The sequence below is a fragment of the Heloderma suspectum genome, chromosome 2 (genome assembly GCF_057233095.1).
Source record: "Heloderma suspectum isolate Gila_16-S chromosome 2, 16-S_ref, whole genome shotgun sequence".
In the NCBI taxonomy this organism is placed as follows: Eukaryota; Metazoa; Chordata; class Lepidosauria; order Squamata; family Helodermatidae; genus Heloderma; species Heloderma suspectum.
In genome coordinates this window covers 336,335,835-336,363,577 of record NC_139459.1, presented here as the reverse complement: position 1 = coordinate 336,363,577, position 27,743 = coordinate 336,335,835, and the positions used below count along the sequence as shown (strand labels likewise).

Genomic DNA, 27,743 nt, shown 5'->3' with positions numbered 1-27,743 from the left:
ATTTCATCAATGCAGCCAAATTACAAATTAAAATATGCAGTAGAAAGAAATCAGCTTGACCGTAAACATCCCAAATACAATCTGAGGTTTTGAGGATGAGCGGCAGGGAAGACTAGCTTTTAAAAATAAACTTGTAACAAAGGAGGGAAATCAGCACAGATGTCCACAATACCATCCCTATATTTTTCTTTTCAAAGTAGAAAAGTGTCTAGAATAGTCCCAACTCCTTGATTCTTTAGTGATGCTTATGCTCTCATCTTATTTTCCACCGTGCCACAGACCGAAGTGTAAAATTCCAAGAGAAGTTTTGCGGCTTTTCTGGGCCTATCTAGTGCTATGAAGTGTCCACATCTTTCCAGTATATGCACTTGGGAGTTAGGAATGCTGTCTGCCAAAATTTCTGCTCCTGAAGGGTCGATCACCTGAACAAAAAAGAATTAGTTTTTTCCCCACTGATGCCCACATATTTTAAGGAAATATGGAAAAACCAAGAGGGTGCTGAGAACTGGAAACAAGAAGAACACAAACTTTCGGGTGAAAGACCTCAGTTCTGTTAGAACAGGGATGAGGGAATCCCCAACATCTGCAGGGGATTGTCTAAATCCCTGGAGAACTGCTGCTAGTCAATATGGAATTGATCACCCTTCCCTAACCTTGTGCCCTCCAGATGTGTTGGGCTACAACTCCCATCATCCCCAGCTAGCAGGACCATTGGCTGTGCTGGCTGGGGATACTGGAGAGCACCATGTTAGAGAAGTCTAGAACAGACAAAACTCAGCTAGGTGGTGCAATGGTCTGACTTGGACTGAGAGAGCTTCCTCTGTTCCTTTCCCCTGCCCCAAGATCCACGTTACCAAACTTCAGGTACGAAAAGAGATGCACCTGAAAATGCACACATTTCTTCCACCCTATTAACTGAGCAGCTGTAATTTCCCTTTCCCTATGAATGTAGTATCAGATGGATCGAGAGGAATCTTCCTGTAGTGGACAGTGCTTTGGCAAATGACAGGGCAGATTTAGAAAAGCTGGACTGAGGGATAGAGAGCATATCCACACTCTGAAGTTACGTCTCTTTTATAACAGTGTTAATAATCATGACTTTCCCGCCAAAGAATCTCGGGAACTGGGGATTTTTACATGCCCGCTATTTTCTTAGCGATCCTTAGCTCCCCTTCCTCACAACTAGAGTTCCCAGGAGTCCCCGGAGCAATGGAATGCTTAAATTGATGTACGTCTGCTGTTCAGACAGAGGCCTCAGCATCATTCAGTGGAGGGACTGAAGACAAGCCCTGACTGCAAGCAAGTTGGGTCATGGGAGGGAAATGGGGCATAGAGCTAAGGAATGTGAGTGGGTCCACACTCATTTTTATATAACAGGAAATCTAAAATGTTTTGTCTTTCACCGACGACGTCTCTTTTTTATTCCTTGGTTATCTTTTTGGCTTGCCACTCCCTTGGAAGTCATTCAGTGATGCACACTCAGAATTGGAAGAGAACAATCTGTTCAGATTCCCTGTTGCAGCACAGGATATCCAATTCTTACATCTTCCCAATCCAAAATGTCTTTGAAATTTCCCAAGGAAGTCTTCATACAGCCTCGCTATAGGCATCGTGCTCCACTGCTCAGCTATTCTGACAGGAAGTGTGTCCCGGATGAATAGTTACCTATAATTGAAAACAGCTACGTTTTTTCTCGGTTTTGGTCTTGCCTTGTCCTCTTCAGGGACATTTTCTGTAGGGCTGTGCATCGCTTTGGCTCTGGAGCCAAATTCCAAGCTGAAGTGGAATGCTTTGGGCCACTTCAGGTCTCACCTGAAGCAGGTCGGGATTGGCCTGAGTGGGTCGGGTCACTCTGAAGTGCTTCAGCATGCTTCAGAATGATCTGGAGGCCCAGGTGCTCCAGCCCCCCATGCCTTACCTGGATCCTCAGGATGTGCATTGGCAGCCGTTGGCCTCTTCGAGGGAGTCACCATTGCAACTTCCTCTATTTCTGGAAAATGAATCCTGTGCAAATGGCAGCTGTAAGGCCAACATCTAAGCAATAGTACAGGCAAAATGCATCCTGAAGGTCCAGGCAAGGCGTCGGGGGCTTGCGTGGTGCAGTGGGGGGATAGCCTGCTTCAGCCACCCGAATCCCACTTTGGCCCTGGAGCCTGAAGTGGGTTGGGTTGAACCCAAAGTGGCCCAAAGTGGGTTGGGTCCACCTCGGAAGCCCTGAAATGGCCTCCATGGCTGGTCAGGGGGTCCCTGCACAGCTCTAATTTTCTGCCTTGGTTGTGTGTCTTGAAATCCTGCTGCTTCTCTTGTGCATGTGAAACATGGATAGGGAATTCTACCCAGGGCAAAATGGGGGGGGGGGAATGTCCCATAGGAGGGAAAAGGTCAACACCTTCTTCATTCAATAATCACTCCTTCCCAATACCATTTTGCAAAGAAGTAGCACACGGTGATACAAGATATAGCAAGGAAGTTGCACATGTGGTTCAACCCGAGTGAAAACATGGATAGATAATTGCCCCTCTTGCTTCTATTGCTATTTTGGTTATTTGCCAGCAGTCAGCATACTTTTCTGGTATGAAAAGCAGACATCCGGCCGCTTCAGCAGACATCCGGCCGCTGGGCAGGCTTCACAGGGACGCAAATGGCGGCCGCCGTAGCTGCCGCCATTTGCGTTCCCTTAGCTTTGCCGTGATAGGCTACGTAAGTATTTATGTAGCCTATCATAGCTATATGGAAGAAGCAAATGGCGGCCGCAGATGCGGCCGCCATTTGTAATGCAGCGCGGACGGCAGCAGGTAGGTGGTCTGTTCCGGGCCCATTTCGCGGGGGGGGCGGGGGGCTTTGTTCCACCACGGATTTCAGGGGGCCAAATGCCAGTGCATTCGGCCTCACTGGGATCTGTGGCGGAATTCTCTGACATCCCTAATTACAACACAGAAGAAAGGACAGCATGACCAAAAGTAGAGTCAGCTATAACCCGGAGATCCAGTCTGTAATATCGAATGAACGTGGATGGCATCAACCATCCACGAAGACCTGTGGACTCGCCAGGTATGCTGTCTCCCAGGAGGACAGATTAGAGACATGACTGAAGGGTTGCCTGCACTCATAAAGCCCACTGACAGGTATCCCTTTCTTCTCATCCATGTGGGAACAAATGATACCTCCAAGCAGAGCTACGAAGAAATCACATCAGACTTCGAAGCTTTGGGAAGGAAACTCAAGCACTGGGGTCCAGGTAGTTTTCTCATCCTCCCAGTAGTTAGAAGAGGGATAGAAAGGGAAAGAAAAATACTCCGGGTGGTAGTGCTGACATGAGAGATTTGGATTCTGGGACCACGGGCTATACTTCCTGGAAGATGGGCTGTTGGCAAGGGATGGGCTGCACCTCACAAGGGCTGGGAAGAATGTGTTTGGCCACAGCATGAAGAACTTCATCAGCAGGGCTTTAAACTACAGGAGAGGGAGATGTAAAGTTGGGAGTAACACCTTCTCATGCAATGGAGAGAACAACTCGAATAGACTATTTGAATAATAGTCTTCATAACATGTAGGAATAAAGCCAGACTATGAAGCACATGGTCTTCAATGTCTATATACTAATGCCCGGAGTATGGGAAACAAACAGAATGAACTTGAACTCTTAATACAGGAGGGAAATGACTTGATAGGTGTAACTGAGACTTGGTGAGATGACTTTCATGACTGGAATACAGCAATTGAAGGATATAACTTGTTCAAAAAGAACAGGAGGAACAGAAGGGGAGGTGGGGTTGCACTATATCTGAAAAATACATATCTCTGCACAGAAATACAGGAAGATGAGCTTGGTAGCCCCATCGAGAGCATCTGGGTTAGAATAAATGGAGCAAAGAATAAAAGGAACATGGTGGTCAGAGTCTACTACTGGCCAGTGGCCACCCAGGCAAGGAGAAGACGAGGATGAAACTTTTGAAAAGCAAATTGCCAATGTTTCAAGAACTGGGTATGTCTAGCCTTGAGAAGAGAAGACTGAGGGGAGCTGTGATAGCACTGTTCAAGTCCTTGAAAGGTTGTCACAGAGAGGAAGGCCAGGATCTCTTCTCGATCATCCCAGAATGCAGGACACAGAATAATGGGCTCAAGTGACAGGAAGCCAGACTCCGGCTGAACATCAGGAAAAACTTTCTGACTGTTAAAGCAATACGACAATGGAACCAATTACCTAGGGAGGTGGTGGGCTCTCCCACACTGGATGCATTCAAGATGAGGCTGGACAGCCATCTGTCAGGGATGCTTTGACTTGGATTCCTGCATTGAGCAGAGGGTTGGACTCGATGGTCTTATAGGCCCCTTCTGACCCCACTGTTCTATGATTCTATGACCAGGTATCGCATGGCACATCAGGAATGGCAACCCCTCTGTCTAATGCAACTGATGTTGCTACCACATGAATAGAGTGAGCTCTGACTGGGGTATTCAGTTTGAATCCAGTCAGCTCATATGATAGCTTGATAGTCTTGATGACCCAGGAGACAAAGCACTGAGTCCACAGAGTCTGGCCTTTGTGCTTTCCACCATAGCACAGAAAGAGACGAGGTGAACGTTGAAACTGTTCAGTCCTCAACCTGTAAAAGGCCAATGCACGTTGAATGTAGAGCATGGGCAACGTTGACTCCAATGCTGTTGATGGAGAAGCAAAGAAAGCAGGGAAAACAATGTCCTGATTCAGATGGAAATTCGACACAACGTTCAGCAAGAACACAGGTTCAGGTCCGAGCATCACTTTATTCCAATGAAAGGTGTGATAAGGCTGGTCTACTCTAAGTATACAGAGTTCACTGGCATGGCATGCTGAAAATAGCCACCAAAAATGCCACCTTCCAAGAGAGAAGGCCCAAGTCTGTAGTTGCCAGTGGCTTGAAGGGCTTGGATGAAAGTGCCTTCAAGTACTGCCAACAGGATCCAGCTCAGCACAGTAGAACGGACTGGCAGCACCAGGTTCCCGATGCCCTTTACAAATCTCTTTGTTGTTGGATGCAACAATACTGAAAAGCCCTCAGCAGGAGGGTGAAAAGCAGAGACAGCAGACAGATAAACTCTTAAAGAAGACAGTTTGAGTCCTTTCTCAAAAAGGGACTGAAGAGACTGGAGGATTTGATGCAAGGAACATTGAACTGGGTGAAAACCTTGATTGTGAGCAAAAGAGGAAAAAGCAGTCCATTTCCTTGCATAGGAATGCTGCATAGAAGGCTTATGCACGGCATTGAGGACCTTTTGTATTGATACCAGAATCAGTTTGGTCTCTGTCACCCAATCTTCCTTGCTGTCAGGCAGAGTCACTAAGTCTGGATGCTGGATTCAGCTGTTTGCTTCTCTGCCATACCCTTAGGCTTCTCCACTGCTTCCAACGCTTGTTTCTGAACAGCAGCTGTCATATGTTCATAATAATTTCACCTTGCCTGCTTTGAAAAGGCTCGGCAATGAGGAAAAGGCTTGACAACATGGCCTTCTCCAAGGCAAAGGAGGCAAAGAGAATGTCCGTCGGTTGTCATGACTTCCCCCACAATGGACACACTTTCTAAATGGCACTTCAAGGGCTGTATGACCATAAGGGTGATCACTTGATAGCGAAAGAAACAAATTTAAAAAATGCACAAGGGTGAGATAGAAAGACAAGAAGAAAGATAGAATAAAACATCAGGTTTTGAAACTCTTTCAGAATGAACTGAATGCAAGAGAAGTTCACTCACAAGGCTATCACAATGGCAGTCGAAAGAGAACTGAGGGAATAAGCAGGAACCCGCTTGGGATATGAACACTGGGACAGTGCGGGAAGGGCTCCTGCCAAAACTCCTCAGCTACAGAAGTTGCCCAAATTGAGGCTCCGTGCAGGCACAGAGCCCATATGTGTGATGCACAGAGATCACAAAGAAGAATCCTCAGCTCTTTGGGTGGACTATAAATTTATATTTACCATTAGTACTTAACCAGATCATTCTCAGAATACGTAGAGTGGTATTCATCCTGTCTTGCATGCCTCTTCTTAAAACTGAACTCTCATGGGAAAGTTAGTTTTTAATGTGATATATATATATATATATATATTCATAATATAAGCTGCTTTGGAAAATTTGTTTGAAAAGCAGAGTAGAAATAATTTAAATAAATAATAAATGCATTGTGCCACACCAATCCTTCAATAGGAAGTGATAGTTGTTCCACATTAAGGCTCTCTTCACACCTTGCATTTTATCCCACTACAAACCATTCCTTTTGATTCTGGATCCTTTCCGGGATTTAGACTGGCCCTGTATACAGGCATCTCTCATAGTGCGTCCCTCTGCATTATATCTTTTCATGGCTGGGCCGAGCTGCATGGAACAATCAGAACAGAAGGGGGCTGCTGGCTCCATGCCCCCTCCCCTCCCCTGATCTTTGGTTCCTGTAACATGATTGATGGCTCTGCCCCTTCCCTCCACTCCTCCGCAGCAGGAGGGAAGTCGGAAGCCCTTCTAGTGGCCTGAATAGGGGGCTGAGGGAGCTGGTCCCCTCCTTCCTCCGAGGGAGAGGGAGTCTTCTCGGTGGCTTACCCCGAGGTTGCTGGTGCTGCTAGTCCTTCTCTGCTAAATATGTCAGTGTGTGATGGAATTAAATGCAGTATATTGCTTGCACTACTGAGTTTGAAGGGTATACCGATTTCTGGGTTCCCAACTACAGAAGTATGAAATTCTCAAATTGACTTGTATACAGTCAATGCACCAAACTACCCCTAGCAGCCCTCCCCCCCAGGTGACCGCTTCACGGGGGACACCTTCTTCATTAGACCCAGCTGGCTCCCCCGCTGGCACTGTTGTTGCTGTTCCCCCTTAGTCTGGCTTCCCAACGACCCTGCAAAGTGGGCTAGGAGAAGAGAGAGTGGCTGGCTAGGTGGGACTTCACACCCAAGAAGGAAACTATTAAAATTACCATTCCAAGCTCTGCATGATGAATTTATTCAGGGGAGGAGAAAAGGTACTTTTAATACCCATTGAAATCCTAACTGTCAAGCCTATCTCCTACGTGGCTGAGAAGGGAGACTCCCCCATCCACCCTGAGAGGAAAAAAGCCCATCAATCTGGTGAGCAAAAGGGAGAAGAAGCAGTCAGTGAAGTCAATGGGAAGGGGAGGCTCAAAGTAAATGCACTGAAGAGAATAGGAGACCTTAAGACTGCTACTCTAAGTAGACTTACAGTGCACTCCTATGCATGCCTACTCAGAAGCAAGCCACACAAATTTCAATGGCACTTACTCCCAGGAAAGGAAAGCTTTACAGCCAATGGGTTTACTCAGATGTAAGCACTGTTGTGTTCAAGGGGATCTCGGGGCCCATAGTGGAATGGGAGAGAGGCAGAAACGGTCACTGGAAGCGGTCAGTGTCCTGCCCCCCACTTCTCACCAATTTGTTGTCATGACAATGTTGTTCAACATCGCCCAGCAACACCCCCTAGTACACGCCCACACAAAGTGGGACAAAGCACTGGAGGGGAAATACACCGGGGGGGAAACAACGATTTCAATTGCAAACACAGAAAATGCCGGGTTTTCCCGTTCTCAGATAACACGGGAAGAGGGAAGGAAATGGTGAGATAGCAGCAGGAGAGCAGCAGTGTTATCTAAAGCTCCCATGAAAACCAGTGATTAAAGAAGAATGATCCTGCTAAAAAACTCAGGTATGAAGAGAGCCTAAGAACATAAGAAGAGCCATTCTGGATCAGACCAAAGGTCCATGTAGTCCAGCATTCTGTTCACACAGTGGTCAACCAATTGCAGCCATATCTCATGTTCTATTAGACCAGACCAGGATGTTGGAAATACAGTTCCTTACATTTCAGGTTCAAGATGAGAGTGATGTTAAGTTATAAACCAACATTTTATGGAATTATATATTGGATACATTGTCAATAGTTGGCATGTGTACAATTGCACCTGTATTTAAAGATTAGCAAGTATAACAACAGAATTCATAGCTGAATTAAGCTTGCAAATCTATAAATGAAACAGATGTATGTTTCCAGATATTTCTTTCTTATAGCTGATGATACTGCCTTCCAAGAACTAGCAGGGAGTGTATTCTGAGCCAGCAGTTTCACTGTCTTACTTCCCAGCAGTAGCAGCCTCTGGAAATGAAATGCCACTGAACCCAAACAGCTCCCATTTACAAGTGGTTCCTTTTTTTGCTATGTTTCTATAATTATGAAATTATAAAATATGTAGCATGAACAATTTACCTTGTCATACTTCCCCCAAATGATCTGTGTGGGAGCTTTGATCTTGCTCATGTTGTCATGAAGGCTGTACCTGGACTTTTGACTGGAGATGTCTAAAAAGTCTTTCCAATAAAGAAACAGAACAGAAAGCAGAGAGTAGATTCAGATGGTCAATTCTCACAAGGACTGTAAACCATGGGGTCCTCCAAAGATCTGTATTATAACCAGTGCTTTTTAATTTGTTCATAAATTATTTGAAGTTAGGGAATAGCAATGAGCTGGCCAACTTTGCAGATGACACCAAATTATTTAGGGTGGTTAACACAAAAAGGGACACCAAAGAGCTCCAAAAGGACCTCTCCAAACTGGGGAAATGGTCATCAAAATGGCAAATGCTTTTCAATATAAGCAAATGTAAAGCAATGCACACTCGGGCAAAACAACAACTTCTCATATACACTGGTGGGATCTGAGCTAGCAGTGACTGATTAGGAAAGGGATCATGAGATTGTGGAAAAAGTCAACCCAGTGTGCAGTTGCTGTGAAAAAGGCAAATTCCGTTTTAGGCATAATTAGGAAAGGAATTGAGAATAAAACTGCCGAGATCATACTTTCCTTATACAAATCTATAATGCGACCACACTTGGAATACTGCATGCAGTTCTGGTCATTGCACTTCAAAAAAAGGATATTGTAATTTTCTGTTGTACACCTAAAGCTTTAATGTGTGAAGTGACTTGTCAGAAAGCTGTGTCTGGCTGCAGCTCCCTGTTCAATGTAAACTTGATGGTAAACCTGAGTATGCTCCTGTGAAATGGCAACGGACACATATGCTAGTCTTATTATTGCACTTACATTTTACAAAGAAATACTGATGTGGTCTTAGATCTTCAAGATATCCCTTTAAGTGCTAGGGTGGAAAAACAAAGATGGGTCAGAGTTGCAGGAAGTACAAGGCAGTTAGGCATCTGCCATGCAGGTGTATACAAAAGTGTTCCTTTCTGAAGGCAGTAAGTGGAATATATTAGATATTCCCACTTCTACCTTATTTCTTGTTCTGTGCAATAAAAACACAATTGCCCAGTGAACAAATGGTAACTTAATAGAAGACTTCTAATCTGGCTTTCTTCCAGTATGAGTTGGGAATCCATCTATACCAAGATGTCTAAATGCCAACATACAAACCAAAAAAGTGAACTAAACATTTCTAGCAGCTATTCCCAAATACAAGAGACACTATAGTAACTCCAGTCAAGAAGCATCTAAAACCAGGTTGGGCAAGTTGCAGCATGCAGCCTGATTTCAAGAGCCCCCTGCCCATGATGAGTTCAGACCTCTGGCAAGAGAGATCTGTCCCTTCCCTGGGAGCCTGCTGCATGGGGAGGAAGGGGGGGCAGGGGAGAGAAAAGGGAATGGCAGAAAGAGACTCACTCGCGTTTGGCTCTGGCCCTACTCATAGCTGGCTTTGGCCCCACCCACTGCCAACATGCACTCCCTGGCAGAGTACCCACAAGGGAATGCGGCCTCAGCAGAAAAATGGCTGCTCATCCCTGATCTAAAATGAAATGTTGTATATCAATTAGAACCAATTGCCAATGTGATCAGGTGCTACTAATAAGGCAAAATGATACCAGTACGAAGCTTTATGCTAAATGAGTAAAATGAAAGAAGAATATTAACCCCTCACAGGCAGAAAGGTTCCTAAAATTAAATAAATAGATTGGAAGCCCAACAAAGGTGGCAAAAAGAAGAAGAGAAACAATAAAGAAAAAAATCCTACATATTTATTCACACAAGGGATCATACCAAATCACCTTATTCCTCATGTGGGTGGCTGGGGGAAAAGGGTGCATCCCTTCTCTGCTCTCTGCTCTGTTACTAAAATCAAGCCCAGCCTGACCATTGGGAAAAGTGAGGTGGCCAGCTCAGGCTGGGGGTTGGGAGGACAAGTCTGTGCGTGTCAGTCAGGCTGTCCTGAGCCCACTAAACTAAACTGCTGCCCTCAGATACAGTGGAGGATGCAATCCTGTCATCAGTGTTGAAATAAGATTCAACTGCCAGTCTGGTTGGATTCTGTATTGTGGACTGGAGGCAGGTGAATAATTTTCATTCACTCAGGTCACAAAATGCCTTAGTCTGGTCCTTTTACTGATCTTCTCGTTTTTGTTAGAAGCGTGTACTCAGTAAAAGTTTATCTTTTTAAAAAGTCCATCTTGTGTGGCTTTATTTTGGGTTCTCGCTACCTGAGTATTCCTGATTACTATGCTACTCTAAAGAGTAAAGTGACTTCCAGTTTCAGACGCAGTATGCCTCAAGGAACCAGTTGCTGGGGAGCAGCAATGGAAGACTTGCAAGCTTTTGCAAGAGCCGCACAACCATTTCTTCAAGCCGCATGACTCTCCACAGAGATGATGTGGTGGGAATTGGAAGGAGAAGTGGGGGCATGCGCCGAGGGAAACAACGGGTGAACGGCTGCTCCAGAGAGCCCCAAAGGCTGCTCTCTCACTGCAGCAAATGCCATGGTGTGAGAGCAGCTGGCGGGCCTCTCCAAAGCCCCTGCCGGAGAAGGAGGGGCAGGAGCGGTGGCGAACCCTCCTGGCAGGGACGGGCGAGGGTGGGAGCAGCACAGTTTGCCACTTCTCCCACTCCACTGCCTGATGTGGATGCCTCAGCCTGCTTCATGGGAGGACAGGTCCTGTCTTAAGGGCAAGGACTGTATTGTTTCTAATTCTGCAACTCACTAGCAAATGTAGGTGCTTCATAAATAAATAAATCCCCATACATACAGTACATGGTCTATTACCTAAACCACCTCCTCAAGTATCATTCTGTGCCTCTCTTGCCTATACCTGCAAGCAAGAGTTCGGTGCACACCCACATACATAGAAAGAGAGAGGGGAGTGGAGACAGAGAGAGTCTTGGAAAGATGTGAGATGCTATGATCAAAGCACTACAATTTTTGGAGTGGTGTGTCTTCACCTGCATATTTGTCCGGCTGGGGTGGTATAAACCATATTTGAGGAAGTCATGTGAGTTTGCAGATTGCTGCCACTTCTTCAAGCGCTTGGTTATGTGATGATCTATTGGATACCTCAGACCTAGGAGTTGGGACAGAATGCATGGCTGAAAAGAAAGATGGTGGCAAACCAATTCCAGAATATGGGATTCAGATCTGCTTCTCAAATATGTTTGTTGCCGGGGCAGTGGAGAAGTTATGCATACTGGGTGCAGGCAAAGGAGAGATCCAGGGCTTCTTCCAGACACAGCTTTTACGATGAAATCATCCTGTCTCAGACATATAATTTTACAGGGCATCCAAATAATGCCATCTTCCATTAGTAACCCTCCTGTGATTTCCCACCACTTTTGCCTTGTTTTTCTTACCCCAAAGACCTGTTAAGGAGGAAATGATAGAGTAGCTGTGCAACGATTTTGACTGGTAGCATTAGGAGCTGCACATCTGGACACACCCCAGGAGAAGTGGCAATGCTAGAGCAAAGTTGGGACTGGGGGCGGGCAGGGGAGAAAAGGAGGCTGGCCACAGCTTGCAGGATTGGGTGGCATAAGGGGCTGGGAACTGGCAGAGTTAGAGCCAGTTCAAGATCTTTCTTTGCAATCATGCATCAGCCTTCATTCCCTTTAATGCACATCTTGAAAAGTACTATAAAATTATAGCTTAATATAGCATAACCACCCCCTTTCCTGTTCATCCCAGTCCCATGCTTAGTTATTATGTTCCTATGACCCGGAAACTGGACCAGGCATTACTTCATTCACTTAGGGTCCAATCCTATGCATCTTTAGACAGAAAAAAGCCTTACAACTCCCAGCATTCCCCAGCCAGCATTGTCCCCTTAAGCATCTTTAGGAGTCACCTTGAAAGTACTGAATGTGGACACTCACCAGCTGGGCAAAGGAGGGACAAGCAGCAGACCTCAGAAGGGTAGAGACCAGCATAAACCGCAGCGACCATTCCACCCGTGGAGGTGCCTACCAGGTGGAAAGGCTTTCTGTTCAGACCAACACACTCAGCAAACTGAAGCATGAATGAAAAAGATATGTGCGTTGTATAGTTCAGCTCTTAAGTACTCATTGATAGTATTGTCCAAGAGCATCCTGGGTGTCTGCAATCATTTCTGGGTGACATGAGATGAGTTAGAAAAAGGAGGGAGAAGGGCATGCAGAAAGACCCACTACTGCCTCTACTACTTGGTCCAGGAAGCCCCAGGCTGAATGGACATGGTGGCAGCCAAAGGGCCACTGCACACTCCTTCCTCCTAGATGACTCTCAGAAGACCTGCCTGTCCCAATATATCCCATGCCGAGACATGGCCGGGGAGAAATGCAGAAGGGAAAGGGAGGCGGGAAAATCTCTTTCTTCCTTTTTCTCCTCTCCCTGTCCAGTTTCACTCCATCTTCTGCTCCACTCCCTTCCCCCTGGTGATGTTTGCAAGTTCCTACTAGTATTCGTGATGCTACAGCTGCAGACTTCCTGTTTTTTCTGATGCCATCATAGTGAGAAAAATATGCAGTTTGCAATAACTGTGGACTGTCTGGGATTCCCTCTATTTGCCATGCAGATGCATTTGAGAAGCTCAGTCAGAGCAGGCTAGAGAGAGATGCCATGTGGGTGTCAAGTAGGTGAGAAGAAGCAGAGGTTATCCCTAAAAGTATATGCCGAGGGGATTTTATGGGGATTGACTTTCAGCCTGTTGTAGGATAGGAAGGAATACATGCATCTTTGAAGAAAACCATTCTAACTGTGGCAGGAGAGAGACAATACTTTTCCCCCAGAGTGATAAAGGTGGTATGGCGGATATGTCCATCCCACTGCCACTGCTGTAAATAAGTATTGCATGTTTGGGCAGTGCTTCAAAACCACCCAAAAGCTATTTGAACAGTGATGACAATGGAACAAAACAAACATGTGGCCACCAAAGGCAACACTGCCTGTTATCATTCCATATTGAATGTTCTTACGGCACAATCCTATTGAGATAGACGTCAGCCTCTGAACTCAGAGGCTGGCGCCTGCAGGTTGGGCAGAGCATGGAAGGGATTCTCTCCTCTGCACTCTGCCCACTCTACATTCTTGGCTAGATGCACGATTTTGTGCATCTAGCCAGGGCTGCAGAGAGGGGGAGGGAATGGGCCTGGAGACCCCATAGGAAGCAACGTAAAGGGGCTTCTGCTGTCTCCTCCCCTCCCCCAGGAACAGCCCCTTTTCACCCTCTCCACGCTCCGTTTTATGAGCATGGAGAGGCCGCTGCTGCAGTTCACCCCATGCAGACTACGAGGGGGAGAGGGCGGGGAGCACCATTTCCTGGCTCCAGGCTTGGAGCACTGTCTACAAACTCAGAGCCAGTAGCCTAACAAATCCTACAGCCCTCTAGACAGTGTGTAATGGCCATGGGATTGCTCTCTTAAAAATTGTTGTCCGGACTAAATGAGTAGTTCAGCAAAATGGAACAAGTTATATGGGGAGGTTGTGGATTCTCATAACCTGGGAGACTTCAAGAACTGCCTGGACAGACATGGTTACATATTGCCTTTCTGGTTTTGAGTGACATGTAGGATGGAGCAGATCTGCTGCAGTCCTTCCATCTATATGATTGTACAAGATACATATGTCATATTTCCAAACTTGCCAGTACCAAGGTGACAAGAATTCTTAGCATAATGGATGGTAAAGCTTTAATGCACAGTGTGGACAAGTGCTTGCAAAATGCACAACTGTTAATAGTGTTTGGCCCCGTCCAAGCAGTCAGTCAATTTCAATGCTTCACTTGATCAGTCTTCAGTCTTAGGTGCTGGCGGGTGGGGTGAGAGGGAGGGAGAGGCATCCTTAACAGAACCACTCGCTTGCTTGGCTTGATGGTTAGGGATGGTTGAGAATTTTGTCTTGTTCTTTTTATATACATAGGTACAGATAAAGATATTAGAACTTTGCAAATTTCTTCATAAACAAGAAGGAAAGAAGTTGAGATTTAAAACATTCAAATCTGGGAGAAAGGAAAACTGACAGATTTGCCCATACAGGCAAAGGGGTTTCGGGTGCAATCTTATGTATGTTTAGACAGGAAAAAGTCTTACAACTCCCAGCATTCCTGACTGGAGCATGCTGGGAGTTGTAGGATTTTTTTCTGTCTAAACATGCATAGGATTGCACCCTTAAGTGCTTAATTCTAAAAAGCCTGGATTTGAATCCCTGTGTATTATTCACCCATGTTTGTGGTGCTGAATTAGGGTTGCCACTTTTTTTTGGACAGGTTCCTCATCTTTTGACAGGTATGTGGCAGACGAGTACAAGATGGTCCTCTCCATGCTGGGAGCAGCTGTACCTATTGAATTTGGCCAGTGTAGACTGGTGAGAAATTCATTTGGTTCATTTTTTATACAGACTTATGAAAATTCACAAATTTCTTCATGAATGGGCAAAACGAACTTCAGATTAAAACAATTTGAATGTGGAAGGAAGTGCAGCTGACAGATTTGTCCCTTCCTATTCAACATGTGATGCACCTGTGACAGGTACAGAGGCCCTACCTGGTGTATCTTTTTAGCCTGATCAGCAGCTGTGTAACTTTCTGCCAGCAAGCGGGTAGCTTCTCCGTGACAAGGCATGTCAAGGCAGACCACGTGAAGGTCCTTAGGAAAAAGCTGTGAAAATATGGCATCAATAATGTAACCAGGATATCAAAACAATAAGGATGTAGGAGAATGTTGTTTGTGTTCCCACATCATGCAAACATGTCACATTCGCACTACCAAACGTGAACGCAAGCAGGAGTGCTTTTTTGCAAGAAATGTTTGCAAATTCCTGAATTTGCTATTGCATTCAAAAAAATTGTATTTTTTTTAATGTGTGCTTTGAAATGCACAATCCCCCACCCCTCAAAATACACATTTTCATGCTTTAGACAATGGGGGGAAAGGGTACACGTGAAAACAGGTTGAAAACTAAAATGGGACTGAGCTGAAACTAGCTTCGAAGTGATTTTTGAAGAATTCAGGCAAGCTGAATAATAACTGAATCTCTCCATTATCAAAGCATGGGCCAGTTAATGTACTTGGACACCACAACAGGTCCCAGACCCAGCAGATTTGCCTTGATAGAGGAAAAGTACCCAAGAATATGCAGCTACAAAACACAAGAAGAGAGTTTTGAGAGCTTCACACAGACAGGCCTGGGACCACCAAGTTCAGTACTGGAAGGAACAAGTGGTACCTGCCATAAAATGTTGCAGTGTGGAGTGCTTCTGTTCCAAGTTCCAGCCTGCACTGTCCTCTTCCAGAATACTCCATTATAAATCCCCCTCCCCCTGGCTTTCCACCCCATCCCACCCCCACCAACTAGCATTCTGTGCTCACTAAGCATGCTCAGGCCCCATTGGGCTTGGGGTTTTTCTAAGATTTTTTGTATTTCTGCAAACTTTGGGGTTGCCCTAGCCTGCTAATACCTCCCTCTTGTACATGGATGGTGCCATTTTGGCTACATAAGGACCTGTACACAGAGAATTAGTTCACTGTTAGCATATAGGATTATGATAGCTGGCACACTACTGTAATTTAAAGTATGCTGTGTAGCTTAAGGGTTGGGACGAGTCATCCACATTGTGTCATGAATAGCTGCATATAGATAACTCTTGGCCATCATTTAAACAGGGCTAGATCTAGGAGTACTCAGACAGTAACCATTGTAATGATCTACCCTTTATAGTATAATGACACATTCAGTTCAAGTTCAGATCTCATTTCACATATACACCATAGATGGGTATGTGTATATATGTGCAAGTGTCAAGAAATCTATTTTCTTTTTGAGATGTAGCCACCTGTAAGAAACTCCATTTTGTGGAGCTGGGTCTGCGTGCACTCATTAAACCATCTCTCTGTGTGTTTGTTATTACATGTTGATCTAGTCTCTGTGCCTTCAAGGCCAGGACTGAACTCTTACCAAAATTAGACTGACTGATTTCAGCGGGGCTACTGTGAGAGCATCAAGCCTGAAGAAATTATTCAGCAAGCTACAGATTAGCTAAGGAGGCTCACCTCTGACGAAATTATGCAGCCAGCCAGGGACTGGCGAAGGGGACTCACCTCTGAAGAAATTATTCAGCAAGCTACAGATTAGCTAAGGAGGCTCACCTCTGACAAAATTATGCAGCCAGCCAGGGACTGGCGAAGGGGACTCACCTCTGAAGAAATTATTCAGCAAGCTACAGATTAGCTAAGGAGGCTCACCTCTGACGAAATTATGCAGCCAGCCAGGGACTGGCGAAGGGGACTCACCTCTGAAGAAATTATTCAGCAAGCTACAGATTAGCTAAGGAGGCTCACCTCTGACGAAATTATGCAGCCAGCCAGGGACTGGCAAAGGGGACTCACCTCTGAAGAAATTATTCAGCAAGCTACAGATTAGCTAAGGAGGCTCACCTCTGACGAAATTATGCAGCCAGCCAGGGACTGGCGAAGGGGACTCACCTCTGAAGAAATTATTCAGCAAGCTACAGATTAGCTAAGGAGGCTCACCTCTGACAAAATTATGCAGCCAGCCAGGGACTGGCGAAGGGGACTCACCTCTGAAGAAATTATTCAGCAAGCTACAGATTAGCTAAGGAGGCTCACCTCTGACGAAATTATGCAGCCAGCCAGGGACTGGCGAAGGGGACTCACCCCCCCTTTGTCAATGGCCTGTGGGTATAAAGCTAGAGTGGCTAATGCTGGTCTTGGTATTCATCTTTCTCTTCATGTGCTAACTCGCTTTTTGTGCTTGTGAGCTTTTGGATCCTGGATTGGGCCCTGTCCTCTTGGAAGGCCTGTACTTCAGGAATGTATAGTATAGGGTTAGGTACTGCTTTGTTATTTTTGCCTAGAGCATCGTTCCAAAGGGTTTCTGTGCCCAAATCTACACATAGCAGTTTTACCGTTAGCATACTGCAATGATAACTATTGGTGCCCATGACACCAATGGGCACCAATAGTTATCACTACAGTGGGATAACGGTAAAACTGCTATGTGTAGATTCAGCCTGTAATTCCTGTATGCCTTTTTATCCCCCCCTCTTGTAAATAAACTTAACATCTCTTTCAGAGTTTGTGTGTGCTTTATTCCAGTTACGCCTCCATACTACTTCCAGAGCCTTCTGTTTGGTTTTGCTACTAATTAAAGTTTCAGGCTTGGGGCTTGAAATAGAGGGTGTTGGCTTGGCCCCTTATTTCTAAACTCGAGGTCCTGTGTAGTCTGAGAGTCCCCTGGCTCAGGTAGATGTAAGGGGTGGTGGCAGTCTACCTGGGAAATTGTTTGTCCCCGCCTACATGGCAGGCAGTTTGAGCAACCCCCTATCTCCCTTCATGGCAAATCTCTTCAAGCAGCTTCTGGCAACATCCCAGGAAACAGCTAGAAGCTGAGGATGAAGAAGATGATGGTCGCCGTGATGCTGCTGTTATTAACAAATAAAAATAAACAACTGTAGATATAATAGGCACAGGGATCTAGAAATAATGCCTATATTAGGACAGGATGTTTGTCACCTCACCCCTCCATTACCACCACCTCTGGAAGCCATATCAGATGTTCTCTTTTGTATCTGAAACTTCAGCATAAAAAACCTATACATCTCTAAGTTTTTGCTTTGTAACCATGAGGGCTAGAATCGTTCTTTAGTAAAAGGAAAATGGAAGCTGAGATGCCAGGTTCTTCTATGAACATATATCATGTACTTTTCCAGTGTTGCAATGGCACACAAAATGCACACAGTCCTGAGTGGGACGATCTTGAATAGTGGACAAATTGGGGAGTGGGGCAGGGGTGGGCAGCTCCTTCTTATGCTGTTAATCCAGCCCTGTAGCACAATATTTCCTACTACACCGAAGTGATCCTACCAAGAGGCAGAGTGAGACAGCTATGTCCAGCAGCAGAGGAAGACAGACAAAGGGCCCACAATGCACTGGGAACTTCTCTTACACAAGCTCCATTGAATTGACTGGGAGTTGTGCAAGAGCACAGCACTTTTTTGTCTCTGACACCAACGTGTCTAGGATTGGCCTTGGCTTGGCTGCAACATTGTCTGGACCGGGGGGAAAATGGAAACCTACTTTGATTGCATTTAACCACATGTCTTTGTTGAATAAGAACCCATGAAGCATCAGTATAGATGGCTGGAGCCCAGGCTCCCCTTGAGCGAAATAGCAGAACCTGTAGCCCTCATGCTCAACATATTTCACATTCACGCCTCTTTTCTGACGCTTGTACCTGAAAGCATAGAAAGGAGAAACATGAATCAAGAAGTGAGCTTGTACAGGAAGCATACTGGGTAGTGATTAACCCAATTAAAGCTAAATTGTTAGGATTTCTGCAGGCTGTGCTGCCGACATTACTCATCTGCAAAATGGGTATAAGTCAGCCCAATCTTCAGACCAATTGTGCAGTATTCCAGATCCCATTAGCCCTAGTCAGCATGGGTAATGGTCATGGGTGATGGGAGCTGTAGTCCAACAACATCTGGAAAACCACAATTTCCACCCCCTTGTGGTCAGGCAACATCAAGCAAGGCAAGTTTGAGGTTCTAATAAGTCCAAGCATAGCAGGTAGCACCCTGGAGAGCTGACTTTCTGGCTTTCTTTGCTGGCTTTCTGTGCCTTTATTCACTGAGGTTCCTATTGCAGGGCACATACTGTTTAAGATCCTGGTTAAGAGCTAGCTATTTCACCAAAACATGGAAGTCATACCATATATCTTCCTAGATATATACTCACCATATCATGATTCTGAACACTGTGTATGAAGGCCCCAGGTGGTACATTGTGTGAAAGGTAAGCATGAAGACACCCACAAGTAAGATCATGATCCTCTGGAGTATCTTGGCCAGAAAGAGCTCCATGTCAGCTCACTCCAGTTCTTCTTTGCTGCCTGCAGATAAAAAAGATCAGACAATAGATGAAGAGCATGAAGTCAGATATGAGGAGAAAAGGAAAAGAGAGTGGTGTGTAACAAAACTAGGGCACACCATTAAAATGTCCTCTGCTGTTAGACCTCCCTCAAGAAGGAGGTGAGGAAAAGCACACCAGGGCTATACCACTCTTACAATATTGGCTTAATGCTAATAGACTGAAATTAAAAAGGGGTTAGTTTTTCTATCCCTGTGAGACTTGAATTGGACTGACAACAGACAGATGAAAAGGCAAGAGGTAACATGGGAGGCACATGGCAAAAAAGTGCTATCTATTCGTCTATCTCAGAGTGGAAGCTGTGTTGCAATTCTGGTGCGTGGCTTAGAGAAGAAAAGCCATTTACTGGCAAGTATTAAAAGCCTCCCGTCTGGAAGCATTCCCAGTCAGTTTGAGCCAGAGCGGTTTCTCCACAAGTGATTTACTCTGAGCTGGCTGCGTTTGGAGGTTGTTAGGGATACATTACGTTGTAGCCATGCAGCAGCCACCCTGGAGCTTATGGAAAAACTGAATTTTCTGAGACTGTTTAAAGTCTGATTCTTTTCCTCAAGTTGGGTTCTCGGTGGTATAGTCGTTGTGTGCCCCAACCCCTGCATTTACCTTGGGGATAGCCCCGACCAGGGCTTTCCCTGTGACCCTAGTCAAGGGGTGTTTCCTGTGTGTTTCCCATCCCAGCACAAACCAGTTAGTGTCTACTCGGAAGTAACTCCCATTGTGCTCAATGAGGTTTGGACCTGAAATGCAGGTGCATCTGGACTTTCAGGGGAAAAAAGGAGGGGCAGGGGGGAAGCCTCTCTTACTGGTTGAGCAGCCCTTGCCAGTCAGAGGACATTCACTCCAACCTCCACAGGGAAGTGTGTTCTGTGAAGCGATTTCTACTGGTGCAGAGCACTCACTTGTGGAGCCCTGCATGGACCAAAGCGCAGCAAAGCTGATTCCTTTTTTTAAAGTCCTGTACTCCTCCGCTTCTCTTTCCATTGTTGTGGAAACGCCCCCCAGGAGAGCTCTTCTTATGCTTATGTTCCCCTCTCTATGTGGGTAATAGCACAAGACCAAGGAATCTGATCTTCCTAGCTGGCCTTTGGCCATTCTGTCACTATCTTTCAGGGTAATATACCTCCCACAGCTGTGAGGAGAAATGATACAAACCATTTGAACGTTAAACCTGTATGTTGTTTTTTTTTAATGGTATTGATTAAGTGCTGTAAATGACAGCAGAATGAAGCAAGATAAGATAAGCAAAGGAGTGTTCTTTTGCAGATGAGTGGAGAAGTGAGAAAGCGGCAACAGGTATAGCAGCTATGCTGGAGACATATATTTGTCATGTAAGAGAAGTCACATATGTGACTCAAAACATCTACCTACCCTTTTAGTTCCCTAGCAGCTCAGATCCTCATTTAGATTTGGATGAGTTGGAAACAGCTGATGTAAACCGAAGTGGCATGTGAACACACACCTTTAATTAACCTTGAATATTTGCCATTTTAATAACGTTGTTTATGGTTGTACTGCCTCACCTTAGAAATGTCAAAGGAAGCTTGCAGAGCTATTCACTGAATAACAAAAAATAAAAGCATCAAACAAAAATTAAACAAACAGTTGAAAATGAATCAGAATGTAAAATATAGAACAAGTAAACCTTATTGAACTACAGTTCCCCTCAAAACCGTTCTAATAAAATGCTTCTAAACTCCCTTCAAAACCTGCATGCTGAACACTGACAGGCCTCTCTAAGGCAGGTGGTGGAATCACAGCTGGCGAGGCCCTGCTGCCTCCACTGCAGATCACACCTTTTGAATGGAAAGAATCCTACAGAACCCTCTTCCAAAGATCTTTAAGGACAGATGGGCTCATGTTAGGAGAGCCACTCCTTGAGATATGCTAGATGCAGACCATATTGGGCTTTCCAGATAAGAACTGGAGCCTTCCCAGAAGCCAACTGGCAGCCGGTATAGCTGATGCAGAAGTATCCGAATGTGTTGCTGTCTTCCAATCTCTATCAAAAGAGCTGCTGCTGCATTCTGCTGTAGCGAATACTTCTGAATACATTTCAAGGGCAAGGCCCAGATGGCCACATCACAGGAGCTGATGTGCGGTGTTCCAAAGGCACAAATCATGGCTGCCACTACTGCTGTATAAAATGTAGCTCATAGCTAGCACTCAACCATAGCTGCCATCTGAGGCTCCAGAAGCCATGCTGGGTGCAAAACTATATCTAAACTGTGAACCTGCTATGATAGGGACATCACCCTCCAGATCACTGCCCTCCCCTCATTACCATCAACTCTGTTCTGTCTGGATTCAGTCTGTTCTCCTGATCCACTAGAAATCAGCCACTTAACATTTGTGTTGGACTAAAGCTACTTCCTAGGAGGCATTGGCAAAGAAAAATAAAGCTGTGTCCCACCAAAACATACTGTTCACATAACATTTTAGTCTCTGGGGTATCTCATCAAACCTTAAACAAAAGCAGTGATAGTACTCCAAGTGAAACACTTCAGGACAACCCCCAAGAGAAGGCAAATAATTCTCCCAGCACGCCCTTGTGTGGGTATCTTATCAGAAAAGGCTGGACCTATTTGAAGACTGATCCACAGATGATTCACTACAATTTGATGGTTTATATCACAGGTTTTCCCAACATGGGTTCTTCCAGATGTCTTGGCCTACAATTCCCATTAGCCCCAGCCAGCATGGCTAATGAACTTGTACTCCAAAACATCTGGAGGGACCCAGGTTGGGGAAGGCTGGTCTATAATGTCAGAAACAATGACCCCGTTATGTTCTTTCCTGTGACCTGGTTCTTATTTTCTTCATCGTGTTGACTTGCTGCTAATAGTCATGTTTTCCAGTTCAGGCAAAAAAAAATTTTTTGTGTTGTGCTATAGAATGGTATTAGTAAAAGCCTAACCCAGGAGTCCAAGTTCACTGCAGACGGTGACTGTAGCCATGAAATTAAAAGACGTTTGCTCCTTGGGAGGAAAGCTATGGCAAACCTAGACAGCATAGTAAGAAGCAGAGACATCACCTTGCCAACAAAGGTCCATATAATCAAAGCTATGGTTTTCTCAGTAGTAATATATGGCTGTGAGAGCTGGACTATAAGGAAGGCTGAGCGCAGGAGAATTGATGCTTTCGAACTGTGGTGCTGGAGAAGACTCTTACGAGTCCCCTGGACTGCAAGGAGGTCAAATCAGTCAATCCTAAAGGAAATCAACCCTGAGTGCTCATTGGAAGGACAGATACTGAAGCTGAAGCTCAAATATTTTGGCCACCTAACGCAAAGAGAAAACTCCCTGGAAAAGACCCTGATGCTGGGAAAGACTGACGGCAAAAGGAGAAGGGGATGGCAGAGGATGAGATGGCTAGATAGCATCACCAATGCAATGAATATGAACTTGTTGAGCACACTCTGGGAGAGAGCGGAGGACAGGAAGGCCTGGCGTGCTATGGTCCATGGGGTCACGAAGAGTCAGACACGACTTAACGACTGAACAACAACAAAACCCAGGAGTAGGCAACCTGGTATCCTCCAGATGCTTTGGATTATAGCTCCCATACAATCCCTGAACATTAGACACACTGACTTAGATTTATGGGAGTTGTAGTCAAAAACTAGAATAACAGATTCCTCTTGTAAGAGATGGCAATAGTACCGTCTGTGTAGACTTGCATCTAATGCAAAGTGCAGGGCGGCTGCAGCACAGAGGGAATCCTCCCCTCCATGCTGCTTCCACCCTACATTGGATAGGCGGTCACCTCTGACTTCAGGGGAGGTTGGAGGCACCCATCTATCTCTATAGGATTGCACCCTAAAATGTTTAACTTTATACTTAGAAATTCACTCCAAAGAAAACTGATGACAAGATAAGCAAACCGAAAATCTCCAAGAATTGCCCACCATTCACTGTGATCTGTCTGTGATTTGTTCACAGTGATCTGTCTCCCACTCACAAGATTAGAACTTTAATGGTAAAAAAATGGTCAAAAAGATGATAGTAAGAGTTAAAGATATGTCATATTGGCTCAAGCTCAACAAAGCCCTTCAGCAAAGGAGATCGTTACCTTGTCGTGGTGCTGGAGCTTGAGCAGCTCAATGACGTCATGAGCTAAACCGTGAAGGGACACACAAGACGGGAAAGTCATGGCAGAGAGGTCAGACTAAATACGATCCCTGGGGAAGGAAACAGCAACCCACCCCAGTATTCTTGCCATGAAAACTAAATGGATCAGTAGAACCAGAGATATGTCAGTATACCATTGGAAGATGGGACTCCCAGGTCAGAATATGGTCAAAATGCTACTGGGGAGGAACAGAGGATAAGTTCAACTAGCCCCAGATGTGATGGCACAGCTAGCTCAAAGCCGAAAGGACGGCTAGCAGCTGATGGTGCTGGTGGTGAACGACAAATCCGATGTTCTAAAGATCAACACACCATAGGAACTTATGTTAAGATCTATGAGCCAGGGCAAATTGGATGTGGTTATTGGGGAGATGACAAGATTAAATATAGACATTTTGGGTGTCAGTGAACTGAAATGGACTGGAATGGGCCACTTCACATCAAATGACCACCAGATCTACTACTGTGGACAAGAGGACCACAGAAGAAATGGAGTAGCCTTCATAATTAATAATAAAGTGGCTAAAGCAGTGCTTGGATACAATCCAAAAAATGACAGAATGATCTCAATTCGAATTCAGGGTAAGCCATTTAACATCACAGTGATCCAAATATACACCCCAACCACAGATGCTAAAGAAGCAGAAGGAGATCAGTTCTATGAGGATCTGCAGCACCTACTGGATAGTACACCAACAAAAGATGTTATTTTCATTACAGGAGACTGGAAAACTAAGGTGGGTAGTCAAACGACACCTGGAATTACAGGCAAGCATGGTCTGGGAGAACAAAATGAAGCAGGACATAGGCTGATAGAATTTTGCCAAGACAACTCACTGTGCATAACAAACACTCTCTTCCAACAACCTAAGAGACAACTTTATACATGGACTTCACCAGACGGTCAACACCGAAATCAGATTGACTACATCCTTTGTAGCCAAAGGTAGCGGACATCTATGCAGTTGGTAAAAACAAGACCTGGAGCTGATTGTAGTTCAGATCATGAACTTCTTATTGCACAATTTAGAATCAGACTAAAGAGAATAGGGAAGACCCACAGATCAGTTAGATATAAGCTCACGAATATTCCTCATGAATATGCAGCGGAGGTGAAGAATAGATTTAAGGGACTAGATTTAGTAGATAGGGTCCTGGAAGAACTACGGACAGAAGTTCGCAACATTGTTCAGGAGGCGGCAACAAAAAACATCCCAAAGAAAAAGAAAACCAAGAAGGCAAGATGGCTGTCTGCTGAGACACTGGAAGCAGCTCAAGAAAGAAGGAAAGCAAAAGGCAACAGTGATAGGGGGAGATATGCCCAATTAAATGCAAAATTCCAGAGGTTAGCCAGAAGAGAGAAGGAATTATTTTTCAACAAGCAATGCGCAGAAGCGGAAGAAGATAATAGAATAGGAAGGACAAGAGACCTCTTCCAGAAAATCAGAAACATTGAAGGTAAATTCCAGGCAAAAATGGGTATGATCAAAAACAAAGATGGCAAGGACCTAATAGAAGTAGAAGAGATCAAGAAAAGGTGGCAAGAATATACGGAAGATCTGTATAGGAAGGATAATAATATCGGGGATAGATTTGATGGTGTGGTCAGTGAGCTAGAGCCAGACATCCTGAAGAGTGAGGTTGAATGGGCCTTAAGAAGCATTGCTAATAACAAAGCAGCAGGAGATGATGGTATCCCAGCTGAACTGTTTAAAATCTTGCAAGATGATGCTGTCAAGGTGATGCATGCCATATGCCAGCAAATTTGGAAAACAGAAGAATGGCCAACAGATTGGAAAAAAACAATTTATATCCCCATACCAAAAAAGGGAAGCACCAAAGAATGTTCCAACTATCGAACAGTGGCACTCCTTTCACATGCCAGTAAGGTAATGCTCAAGATCTTGCAAGGTAGACTCCAGCAATCCATGGAATGAGAATTGCCAGATGTACAAGCTGGGTTTAGAAAAGGCAGAGGAACTAGAGACCAAATTGCCAATATCCGCTGGATAATGGAGAAAGCCAGGGAGTTTCAGAAAAACATCTATTTCTGTTTTATTGACTGTTCTAAAGCCTTTGACTGTGTGGATCATCACAAATTGTGGCAAGTTCTTGGTGGTATGGGGATACCAAGTCATCTTGTCCGCCTCCTGAGGAATCTGTATAACGACCAAGTAGCAACAGTAAGAACAGACCACGGAACAACGGACTGGTTTAAGATTGGGAAAGGAGTACGGCAGGGTTGTATACTCTCACCCTACCTATTCAACCTGTATGCAGAACACATCATGTGACGTACTGGGCTTGATGAAGGGCCTTTTCTGTAGTGGCCCCCACTCTGTGGAACTCCCTCCCTAGGGAACTCCGTCATGCCCCCCCTTTAATGAGCTTCCGTCGTGCATTAAAAACGTGGTTGTTCAGGCAGGCATTTGGGGTGGGTTAGGGTATTTTAGAAAGTGTTTTTATTGTAGAATTTTATTGTTTTATTGTATGTTGTACATCGCCCAGAGTGGCTGGGTGACCAGCCAGATGGGCGATTAATAAATTAAATAATAAATAAATAAATAAATAAGGCTGGAGTTAAAATCGCTGGAAGAAACATTAACAATCTCCGATATGCAGATGATACCACTTTGATGGCTGAAAGCGAGGAGGAGCTGAGGAACCTCATGACGAAGGTGAAAGAAGAAAGTGCAAAAGCTGGGTTGCAGTTAAACCTCAAAAAAACCAAGATTATGGCAACCAGCTGGATTGATCACTGGCAAATAGAGGGAGAAAACATGGAGGCAGTGACAGACTTTGTCTTTCTAGGCGCAAAGATTACTGCAGAGGCTGACTGCAGCCAGGAAATCAGAAGACGTTGACTTCTTGGGAGGAGAGCAATGACAAATCTTGATAAAATAGTTAAGAGCAGAGACATCACAGTGGCAACAAAGGTCCGCATAGTTCAAGCAATGGTATTCCCCATAGTAACCTATGACTGTGAGAGCTGGAACATAAGGAAGGCTGAGCGAAGGAAGATAGATGCTTTTGAACTGTGGTGCTGGAGGAAAATTCTGAGAGTGCCTTGGACTGCAAGAAGATCAAACCAGTCCATACTCCAGGAAATAAAGCCAGACTGCTCACTTGAGGGAATGATATGAAAGGCAAAACTGAAGTACTTTGGCCACATAATGAGAAGACAGGATACCCTGGAGAAGATGCTGATGCTAGGGAAAGTGGAAGGCAAAAGGAAGAGGGGCCAACCAAGGGCAAGGTGGATGGATGATATTCTGGAGGTGACGGACTTGACCTTGGGGGAGCTGGGGGTGGCGACGGCCGACAGGAAGCTCTGGCGTGGGCTGGTCCATGAAGTCACGAAGAGTCGGAAGCGACTGACCGAATAAACAACAAACAACAAAGCCAAGAAATTAGAAGCTAATTGATGTGCCCTGAGATCAGTAATGATGTTGTGCCATGTCACAAAGTATGTTTGTTTACAACTTATATTCTGTGCACCCACACCTTTCCTTGCTACCAGCAAAGATGACCCACATGTCTTCATCCTGTATTGCCTTATGAAGCATCTGAGCTTTACTGTATTGCTAGAGGAATCCTCTTGTGAGTTGACCCATGCCTGCTTGATAATATTGCTGTGTTCTGATAAAAAGGTGGGATATAAATGTCTGAAATCAACCGATTGATATATCAATCAGAAATGCCCTATAACTATCCAATATCTACAATACAGAGAAAAGAGCACAATTCACAGATCTAGAACTGAAGAATGCTATAGGCCCCAACATTCTATACCAGAAATGGGCTGAAAGAAACAGGAAATTAAGAAATTAAGTAATAATTAAGAATTACTTTACATAGTATGTTTCATTTATTCATTATTTATTATTATTTATTATTATTATTTAATTTATTAATCGCCCATCTGGCTGGTCACCCAGCCACTCTGGGCGATGTACAACATACAATAAAACAATAAAATTCTACAATAAAAACATTTTCTAAAATACCCTAACCCACCCCAAATGCCTGCCTGAACAGCCACGTTTTTAATGCACGACGGAAGCTCATTAAAGAGGGGGCATGACGGAGTTCCCTAGGGAGGGAGTTCCACAGAGTGGGGGCCACTACAGAAAAGGCCCTCTCCCTCGTCCCCACCAGTCTAGCTGTCCTGGCTGATGGGACAGAGAGAAGGCCATCCGAGGCTGATCTTGTTAAGCGGCCTGTCTGGCGCTGCTGGAGGCGCTCCTTAAGATAGGCTGGGCCGGAACCATATAGGGTTTTAAAGGTCAAAACCAACACTTTGAATTTGGCCCGGAAAACAACTGGTAACCAGTGCAACTCCTTCAGCACTGGAGTGATGTGATCTCGCCGGCGGCTGCCTTTAATCAGGCGAGCCGCTGCATTCTGTACCAGCTGCAGCTTCCGAACCGTCTTCAAGGGT

The 27,743-nt window shown here is 45.0% G+C and overlaps 1 protein-coding gene across 1 annotated transcript; it reads right to left on the bottom strand.

Moving 5' to 3' along the window:
* Window positions 1-245: 245 nt before the first annotated feature.
* LOC146355070 (monoacylglycerol lipase ABHD6-like) lies at window positions 246-19,111 on the bottom strand. The gene is made up of 8 exons (XM_084829838.1): window positions 18,987-19,111; window positions 18,327-18,483; window positions 14,775-14,888; window positions 12,132-12,264; window positions 11,208-11,326; window positions 9,084-9,138; window positions 8,250-8,350; window positions 246-422 (listed from the first exon to the last, which is right to left on the bottom strand). The coding sequence occupies exons 1-8, from the start codon at window positions 19,109-19,111 to the stop codon at window positions 246-248; spliced, it is 981 nt and encodes a 326-aa protein (XP_084685964.1).
* Between the last annotated feature and the right edge of the window lie 8,632 nt (window positions 19,112-27,743).